At 35.2% G+C, this 10,362-nt stretch overlaps 2 protein-coding genes across 2 annotated transcripts in view; both read right to left on the bottom strand.

Moving 5' to 3' along the window:
- LOC149104566 (uncharacterized) overlaps positions 1-5,402 on the bottom strand; it is an 11,068-nt gene extending 5,666 nt beyond the window's left edge. The window contains exons 1-4 of the mRNA XM_089271061.1: positions 5,299-5,402; positions 1,374-1,636; positions 969-1,089; positions 458-580 (exon numbers count right to left, since the gene is read on the bottom strand). Coding sequence (XP_089127187.1) covers positions 458-580; positions 969-1,089; positions 1,374-1,636; positions 5,299-5,368 — 577 coding nt within the window. The 5' untranslated portion in view covers positions 5,369-5,402. The remainder of the gene's footprint in view (positions 1-457; positions 581-968; positions 1,090-1,373; positions 1,637-5,298) is intronic.
- Positions 1-10,362, bottom strand: part of LOC149104564 (uncharacterized) — a 38,892-nt gene that overhangs the window by 11,494 nt on the left and 17,036 nt on the right. The window lies entirely within an intron of this gene.

Below are 10,362 nucleotides of genomic sequence, written 5' to 3'. Positions count from 1 at the left end.
GTTTTGCTGCAATCTCTAACAGAGCTTTGTCTCTCGTGTCACGGTTTTTGTGATCCTTCGATCTTATATCGTACATGCACGGAAAAGTCTCGTACAGATTGATCAGTTGACTGGTGTCATCAAAACTCCATTCGAACTCGGCTGATTCCCACTCTTCGGCCGCCATGTTAATATTTCCACGAAGGCAAGTGACCCCCAGCTCGAAAACGATTAGTTGAAGCCATTTAACAAGCGGCAACTTGTTGAACGGAATAGAGCCAAGCCCTATTTTCTTTTAACAACGTTCAACAACTTTGAACATGTTGAACGGCACATTTCTGTTTTTCAACGTTCAGCGTCACATGATACACTGTTCAACATTTGTTGAACAGCAGCTGCAACATTCGTTAATTGCTCAACAAATGTTGAACCATGTATCATTGGCTTAAAGTATACTATACACAGACATGAAACAAACCTGCGCAATTTTGTCCATCTCCAGTGTATCCGTCTTTACAAGAGCAGTTGTACCCTCCCTTGGTGTTGTTGCAGTTGGCGTTCACGTGGCAGTTGTGAGAACCTCTCTCGCATTCATCAATATCTAAAGTTAAGGTAAAACATGTTTCATAGGATCCACTGAATCAGAGAAGCAACTAAGTGCCTTTAATTCGTCAGATAACCTCTAAAAATTATAAAATTTGGAATATCAGTTAAACTTGGTTTTAGGAGACAATTTATCTGTTAATTTTTAACGAAATACTGTCTCTAAGTGATGGAGAATTTGTCTAGGGAAAGCACCGGAAAATTCGTTTAACAGAGTCAAAAATTATGGTGAACTATTTTTCTGAAAATATGCGAGTTTTAATGTTAACATATAAAGAACGGGATGTTCAAACTTTTAACTTCTACCACAGAATGTTTGATGATCAACGAAATTTACGCTAAATGATAGTTACAACACAAGGGTATGTTAGGAGTAGCATAGTTACCATTCTCACAGTGTTCGCCCTCGAACCCAGTAGTACACGAACATCGATATCCTTTCTGTGTAAAACCGGACTGACAAGTTGAGTTGTTCTCGCACTTCCGTCCGATCTTTCCGCACTTGTTCTGAAACGCAGAAAAGAAATATATTTGCTTATAATTAATCTAATGCTCTTTCGTTGTTAGAATAAATATATGAACGACTGTTCAAGATATAGGTTTATTTCACAACTGGAATTGAGATTCTTATCAGCCGACTTAATTTATACACAAATAATTAATTTATACACAAATATTAAGATCTTAGTTTTCGTGGAGAGCTTTTATGCCCATTATCCTTGGTATAAATTGGCTTATTAAACAACTGAAGGCGAAAAGTTAAACAAAAAACAAAAATGATAGTCACTTACTTCGGCGCCACGATAGTAGTAAAGCGGGTTGTCCTCCAGATCCCCGTCATGCTCCAGGTGAGTGGAGTTATTCAGGTCACATTCGTGTGTTCCACTGTCATGATCTTTGTTCTTGATATTAAGACTGACACAGTTTGCATCCAGGTAGCAACGGTATTCACACTCGTCCAAGTCCTTGACAATCATGGTTTTTATCCAGTGGTTCACTAAACGTTTCTCAGCATAGAAATAGTAGGCTGGAAAGTACAGTTCCCGTCCTCCATCTGAAAAAATATAAGCATGTTTATTTAAAGAGCTTATAATAAATAAAAGAAATTCTGAAACAAGTACATAGGACAAGTACAAACATGCAGTATATCTTTATTTCGATTTACTCCCAACGCACAAGATTATTATTATTTTTTTTTTAGCCAATCTATAATTTCTAACCACTTCGTTATCGTTCTCATACCAAATAAGGAATAACTTCCTTAAAAGGAAGCCAAGAGTGTAGTCCCAATTTTCTTGTCGGCTTCCTTAGTCATGATTCGAGATAACTGCATGATGTACTTCAGGGTTTACCTTTCAGTGTCATCGCTTTTTATGAAGAATGTATGACAAAATCTGATAGTAAATTGAGAAATTTCAGTTTCTAGTGGACCAGAATAATTTTAGGTACTTTTCAGTCCCTTTTACATTTTCTTAAAGCTAAAGATAGTATTAAATAGTTGCCTTGAGTAACATTGAGAACATTTTAGTTATGGGAACTGCAGAAGATAAATTTAAAAGTTCAAAGAAATAATGCAAACGCAGATAAAATTTTATCATAAGTTTCATTTCACCAGTACTTTCAAGTGTTTTCTCTACATATGCTGATGTTAGACATGATTTATTTTTCAGAAGAATTTTAAAACAGTCAAACCGAAGTTTGAAACACGATGTAAATAATCTCAGTACAAAGTGTTTGTCCACAAGTTACTCGAACCTTAGGTGAATTCCTTCTTAAATATCCGACGCTGATGGTTAAATCCTTTACTTAGTGTTTGATTGAAATTGCAAACTACAAATATTTTGAAGACTGGACATCTCGAAGTCGTAATTTAGTGATAATTAGCGGAGAACGTAAAAAGGTATGAAACTTAATCGACTTTTTAAAGTTGTAGTAGCGGCTTGTTTTTTAATCTTTCCCTCGCCGAGATCAATCATAAATTCTCCTAGCTAAGCATCACACATTTCTCAGTTACTGTCTTTGTGAGAATTTGGTGGTAAATCAATATAATATCCACGTTGTTTTTGCCACCTGTCCATTCAGACAGCATATTAATATTCTGACAATAGAGAGTGCTGATCAAGCTTTTCAAGTTTAGTTAAGAAAAAAATAATAGTGTGGAACCCGAAATTTCGCTCTATGGCAGAAGAATGAACCCTGCTCTCCAAATATCAGCTTTTGTGGACTGATAGGTGTGATTAGGTCTAATGGAAAATTTCCGTGCTACAAGACCGAAATTAGATTGCCACGGAAATGACTAATTAATACGAGACACGACAACTGTGTTGGATTTACATCATGAACTTATTTTTAGTCTCTGTTTTAGTCAAAACGTTTCTGGTTGAGGGAAATTTATACAGGGTTTTAATCTTTGGCAAGTTTTTACAAAACAATTTACATTTAATTCGATAATATTTTTACTATAACGTCAAACCCCTGTTAACTTCTCTTTAGGATTTTCGCTTAAACAACCTCCGCTAAGAGTATTGTTATTCTAAATTAGCGGTGGGTAATGATGAGGATCACCGCCAAAAAATGCCTTATGTAATTTGTCTATTTTCAAGTTCCTTGCGCGCTCAACACTCCTTAAATAAAGCACTTTAGGACTCTTTCAGTAGGGCATTTCAACACTCCTTAACTCACGCACTTTAAGATCCCTTAAATTGCGCACTTTAAAACTCCTTAAATAGCGCACTTTAAGATTCCTGAAATTGCACACTTTAACAATTCTTAAGTAGCGCACTTTACGACTCCTTAAATTGCGCACTTTAAGACTCCTTAAATAGCGCACTTTAAGACTCCTGAAATTGCACACTTTAACAATTCTTACATAGCGCACTTTAAGACTCCTTAAACTGTGCAATGTAAGGTTTTAGAAATTACACAAGTTAAGATTACGCATTTTCAGACTCCTGAAATTGCGCACTTTAAGACGCCTTAAATCGCGTATTTTAAGACTCCTTAAATCGCTCAGTTTATCACTCCTTAAATTGTGCACTTTATTAAGACTCCTTAAGTTGCGAACTTTAAGACCCTCTTAATAAAACACTTTTAAGACTCCTAAAATTGTGCATTTTAAGGCTTTTTTTCAATTGCGCACTTTAAAACTCCTTAAATTACGCACTTTAGGAATCATTAAATTACGCAGTTTAAGACTCCTTATATTACGCACTTTAAGACTGCTTAAATAGCGCACTTTAAAGTGCACCATTTAATGAGTCTTAAAGCGCGCAATTTAAATTGTGCACTTTAAGACTCCTTAATTTACGCACTTTAAGACTCTTCAAATTGTGCAATTGAAGACTCCTAAAATTTTACAATTAAACACTCCTGAAATTACGCACTTTAAAACTCCTAAAATTGCCCACTTTAAAACTCCTTAAATCGTGCACTTTAACACTCCTTAAATTGCGCGCTTTAACACTCCTTAAATTTCCTCTTGTTATAGCATATGTTAAAGCAGCTGAGTATTACCTACTGCGCAATCTTGAATTGAAGTTAATTTATACTAAGTTTTAAATTCCTTTTCATTGGGAAAAACTGCAAGAGAAGGAAGAAAAATCATTCGTCTGTTTCGATTATCAAAATATGAATTCTGTCAACAGCGTTTTCTCGAGTTCTGTGATTGCATGGGATTATACAAGAAAGGCTTTTACAAGAACCAACACCAAACCGAACAAATAAATAGTAGATCAGAGTTCTGTTGTCTGCTCAAATTTGCCTGGGTTGGGGGCGGTTTTTGACAAACAGTAGCAACTTCCACTTAGATCATTGTGAGTTTCGACTTACAGGCCAAAATAATGCAGAGTTGATGATTCTACTCGCTCTAGAAAACAGACCGTTTTAATGAAAAGCACGAGCCATATATACGTGTACCACAAAGTAAAGTCAAGTTTAAAACACAAGACAAGAAAATTGAAGTAATTTGAATTTGGTAAACATGGTTGATGCCCGTATCTCATACAGGATATTTTTTTGTGGACTTAAAAAGATCGAGTGACTGTCCAAGGATTTACAGTAAACACCTCCAGTGAAATGTTAGACACTTTTTCCACTGACGGGGAAAATACCCAGCATCAACCTTTAATCAAGTAAACATGGTTTCTTCAAACCGTTTTCATTTGCCTTTTTGTGTATTAGGGGTAAAGATACTTTAAGACTCGTCTCACTTCCTCGTTTTACATGCTGACAGTACGGCACTTTTCGGAATAAACTGGTTATGAAGACAAACGCGTGTAGATTTCTATCACATTGCTTCCTAATCTGCCGCTAATCAGAGATCATCAGCGAATGTCTTGGTTCCCGATTCAACCAGAAAACTACAGACTAACCCTCGATCACGAAAAGAAGTAGATAGGCTTGCTTACATATCATTTAATTTTCAAAAATTGTACAGACTATTGTGACAATATCAGTTGATGCTACTCTTGATTTTCTTTCTTCTCGTCACATGTCTGCGCTTGACAAGATTAAGACAGTACAAAGACTTAGGGTATGGAAAGAATGTGATACATCTTCGAACAAATTAGGCATAATTTCCGACTAAAGATTCGTTGCCCAAATTATCAAGAATCCTTTAACAGCCATCTTTAACCCAACTGGGGAATGCTGACTTAGAAATTAAGATAGTATCTATGAAATGCAAAGCAGGTAAAGAGGACATTTTTTTAAACTCACCCTGCGCCCGAGTTGGACAAGGGATTACTGAAATCCATGACACGAGAACGAAAAGCAGAGAGAAACTCATTCTTAACCTGCGGCGGATGTCTCCACTTAATAACTCTCAGATACAAGTCAATACAGTATTGAATAATCCCCAGTGATGTCTTGTCGAATTAAGCTCCAACAAAAGCTAACAACGACTAATGAAAGATGGCACGATATGGCTTAAAGTTAAAACAGTGCTCAGATAACAGTCGTAAACCAATCATGTTACTTATTCGCCTGACTGCACTCCACAAAGTACATATAAACTTTCTGGTCTAATTGTGCATTTTTAATGAGTAAATAGAATACGGTTCTTTAATTAATTTATTTACCTACATGTAGGTTGGTTAAACGCATTTGAAGGAGAACCACTCTAGTAAAAGTTTGAATTTTAGTTTTTCTTTTTTTTTCTTTTTTTTTTTTTTTTTTTTTTCGAAATAAAAGGCATGGTTAAGGTCGTTAAGCTAATCCACTGTTCTCAAGCGTTCATAATATAGATTTTCTGCAGTTAAGTTTTAGATCAATGACGAAAATAAATTCTCAAATTTCGATTTTCCTTCTAAGAAATAGCATTCTTTCTTACACTCAACGCAGCGATGATTCAGTTTCAGATTCCGGCTATTTAGTTTTGCATCAAGACATTTTATTGTTATAATTTCATTTGTTTGAATGTTATTTTTTTGAACATCATATATAGTTTATTAAGACGGTCTCCTTCGTTAATGATATCCCTTTTTCATCCCGCGTGTTTGCCTTTAAATTTGTACATTCTACAATGAGAAACTGTAGATGTTGAATAAAAAGACATGTGAAATTAAAGGCTATTGGGAGAGAAAGTTGCTCAAGAATCAATAAGGTACACGACGAAAGATTTCCTAATCAGAGCTTACACTTCCTACCAATGCCTTAAAACTTTAAATTTATGCAATTTTGCCCCGTTATATCAAGTTTCTGTTGATATTTTCAAGACATCACTTGTTCCATTAAAATAATTGAAAATTATTCCTTGTCTCATGCAAAAGATTATGATTTCTTGTTCCCAAGAATATTTGGAGTCTCCAAAAAGCAAAGAACGAGAAAGATAAAGATTTTGAAGTGGAAGCCATTAAGCTTTACGTGTGTTAACGGAAAAGTGTTCATCGCTCGACCAGTTGTTTGTTTGTACAGTTTTACACCGTCATCTTTCGAGGAGTTTACATTTCTGTTGAAGGACGATTCGTCAAAAGGCTGTTAGAAATACATAATAAAACGCGCAACCAAACTTACTATAAAATTCAGTTCTTAGAAGGGCGACTTTCTAGAGGAAATAAACAATCGTTTTAAACAAGGCATTTGAAGTTAACGTGACCTAAATTAAGGCAAATTGATGTAATTACCCAAGAGATATGTTTAGTTTCCCCACCACTATGTGCGGTAATCAAGCTGACTGTTCTACCAAAGCTAAGAGACGTTTTATTTTCGCATTATGAAAAGTGCGAACCTTGTCTGCTAAATAAAAGTTGGTTCAATTTAAATCTGCAATGTAATTGAAATATCACCGAATATATTTATAACCCTATGACAAATTCGTTAGAATTATGACTTAAACTAATCCCGAGATCCTCGAAATAAGGGTTACTTGGAATTTAATCTTTACATATACAAGGGAAGTAAAGCAGCACTTCTAGTAGACAAGGTTCCTCTTTCGTGAATTTTCAAGCGGTCAATTAGATGCAAGGAAGAAGATCTCCAGTGAATCGATGACATGTAGCTTGCTAATCCCGAAATTATGAAAAGTGTTTAATCAACAATTTATGTTTAACATTTATAAGGAAAATAAAGAAGCTGTTCCAGTACAGAACGTTCTTTCTTTCTTCTTTCTTGAAAGCTGAAGAATTTGTAAAGTGAGATTAGACGAGTGGAAAACTGAGAGTTCGGCCCATCCTTTATTCTTAGATTGTCGATCAGCTTTGTTGTCTACACGAAGAGCTGTGACTTGTATGTATCTTTTTATCGAGCGTTTGTGCTTCAAGTTTCAATAACGATCAGCACAAATTTCTCTACATAATTGAAATACTTATTAAATCATGAGCATTCTCGTTAAGATGTTTTAACTAAAGAAGATGATTACGGTAAAAGTGACATATATCTGCTTGATATGCAAGCACTTTCTCCCAACTGCTATATGTGAAAATGTATCTCAGTAAAGTACTGAGAAGAATAGCATGGTTGAGTGAAAATATGTTACAAAAAATGCACGTTGGGCAAATTTGAAAGAGAGCTATGAAGTTTCAGCTTCACCACGCTTCACAAAGCTGGCTTTACGTCGGTGGGTTTTCAACACCCTAGTGCTAGGTTTATGCTTTTCTACTTGCGCCGAATAAAAGGAAAAAAAGCTTTTAGCGATAATAAAGCTTTTGTTTTGACGAGCATGCCACATCTTGCAGAAAAGTTCATTACAGGCCTCGAGCTCCATCTAGTTATGTAATGTGAATGACGTTCATGTTTTTTTCTATATGATGTTTTTTTTTAAACAGGAAAGGCGAGGAAAATGCCATTCTTCTTTACAGCAATTATTTTTTACTTCATAGGCACTTTAAAGGCAACGCAGCTTGCAAATTTTAGGATGTAATTTAAGCATGCATAAAAATTTGGTTGCTTGCAAGCAAACTTGTGGCTTAGCTCATCAGTCGTTAGGAGACGTTCATATTAATTGTAAAATTCAGCCAATTTATTGGTAGCAAAGCCAGTTGCCTGTGATATAAATGGACATTTGGACCTGTTGGAAAAGCTGGACTCTACTCAGAGATACGAGCGTCTCATGCAGTGCACGCAAGCTTGTCCTCAGCTCGTACTCGTCTCAATATATTCGTTCATTCGTTCGTTCACTCGGCATTCATTCGTTTAGAAGAGATGATATTACGGTGGCAAACAAGGTGGACGTACTAAAGAAACGCCGCCTACGAAAACTACAAGATCATTTGACGTTTTTTTTTTTTTTTTTTTTTTTTTTTTTGCTAGGAAAATGTCGGAGAAAATAGCTTACTGGCCTTGAATTATGACCTGCTAAAAACACCCTTAATCACAGCTTTAGGGGTTAATAATTAAAACTTTGTTAAAAGTTGCGACTTTTCATACTGATTACAATTTAATTTTGAGAAGTTATAAAAACAGTCGCACAAAAGTTTGCAATACCATGTAAATAATCTCGGTACATTTTTCTTTACCATTTGTTACTCAAACTTCTAATGCATTAACACGTTGGACACTGATGTTCGGACACTGGGCACCTCCAAGTCGTAATTTTAATTAGTAGTAATTAGCGAAGAACGTAAATTGAAAGTGCGAGGGTTGGCATGTTTTTTTAATCTATCCGTCTCCGAGATCAAGCGTAAATTGTCATTAGTAATCATCATACATTTCTAAGTAATTGTCCTTGTAAGAATCTGGTGTTACGTCAATATAATATCCATGTTGTCCCTGCCACCTGTCTATGCAGACAGCATATTAATATTCTCATAAGGAAAGAGGTGCCTATTAGCTTTTCAAGTTTAGTCTAAAAAATAACAGTTAATTCAAGAGCTCGAGTTTTTTCTCTCATAGAAAAAAGAAGGAACCGTTCCCTCGAATTATTAGCTTCTGCTTGGTCGACATTAGCGGTGGGTAAACATCATGATCAGAGAAGTTTCGCACAACAAGACCGAAAATAGATTGCCATGGAATTGATATTGTTAATTATACGGGACACGACAACTACGCTAAATCTCCATCATAAACGCATGTTTAGTTACATTCATATTCCAAAAGTTACTGGTTGTAGCAAATTCAGAAGAACTGAAGTGAGTCTCAATCTTTGGCAGGTTTTTACAAAACAATTAGCGTTTAATTTGATAAGACCCTGTAAACCTCTCTTCAGAATTTACGCTTAATTTAAACAACCTCCGCTGAGAGAAAGTGATTATTTAAAAATTAGCGGTATATAATAACATTTGGTTTTCCTACTTTGTTTGTTTGTTTGTTTTTTTTTTATAATAATTTTTAATTTACTGATACTTTCACGAGTATTTCTGTTAACTTGGTAGGAACACAGAAAAGTTTTTCTTCTTCTTCTACAATATAAAAAAGCAGGTGACTATAAACCGCTGCGCGATCTTGAATTAAAGATGATTTATAATTCAATGTTTTATATTCCTTTTCGAAGGGAAAAAATCGCCAGAAAGGGGCGAAAAATCATTCATATATTTCGATTATCAAAAATATCTCTCCAGTATTATGTCAGCAGCTTTGGTTGGAGTTTTGTGTTTCTATCGGATTATGCAGGTAAGCCTTCTACGAGTAAGTGCACAAAACCGAACAAATAAATAATAGACCAGATTTCGGCTGCCTGCGCAAATTGGTCTCCATTGCGGGTGGTTTTAAATAAACGGTAGCACCTTCCTCTAACATGCAATTTCATTTACAGGATAAAAATGTGCAGGGAAGATTATACTTCGTGTGCTAAGAAACTAACACTTTTAATAATACAAAGTAAAACTATGTTCACATCACGAGATAAGAAAATTGAAGCAATTTGATAATTTGATAATTGAATTAATCCAAATTCGTCGTTGTTTATAGGATTTAGAAGAATCGAGTTATTGACCAAGGATTTACAGTAGGCACCTCCAGTTAGCTGTTAGACCCATTTTCCAATAAAGAGGAAAATACTCAGCATCAACCTTTAATCAAGTAAACACAGCCTTTTTTTAAACTGCTGTCATTTTAATTTTTATATTTTAGAGGTAGACCTGCTGGTTTAAGATTCACTGCACTTCCTCGCTTTAGATGCTGACAAATAATACATCATTTTTTTTTTTAATGAATTCGGTTACGAGTACAAATGCGTGTAGCATTCTATCACATCGCTTCCAAATCTACTACGGTAATCGGAGATCATCACCGCGACCGTATTGGCTCCCAATTCAAACAAAGATTTCAAACTAACCCTTGATCACGAACAGAAGTATATAGGTTTGCTTATTAGATTTCACTAAATTGTCAAAACTGGACATATTA

This window comes from Orbicella faveolata, unplaced genomic scaffold (genome assembly GCF_042242905.1).
Source record: "Orbicella faveolata isolate gen_17 unplaced genomic scaffold, um_ofav_v1 contig_34, whole genome shotgun sequence".
Lineage (NCBI taxonomy): Eukaryota > Metazoa > Cnidaria > Anthozoa > Scleractinia > Merulinidae > Orbicella > Orbicella faveolata.
Note: the sequence above shows the minus strand (reverse complement) of the source record. Positions and strands in the feature narration are given on the sequence as shown.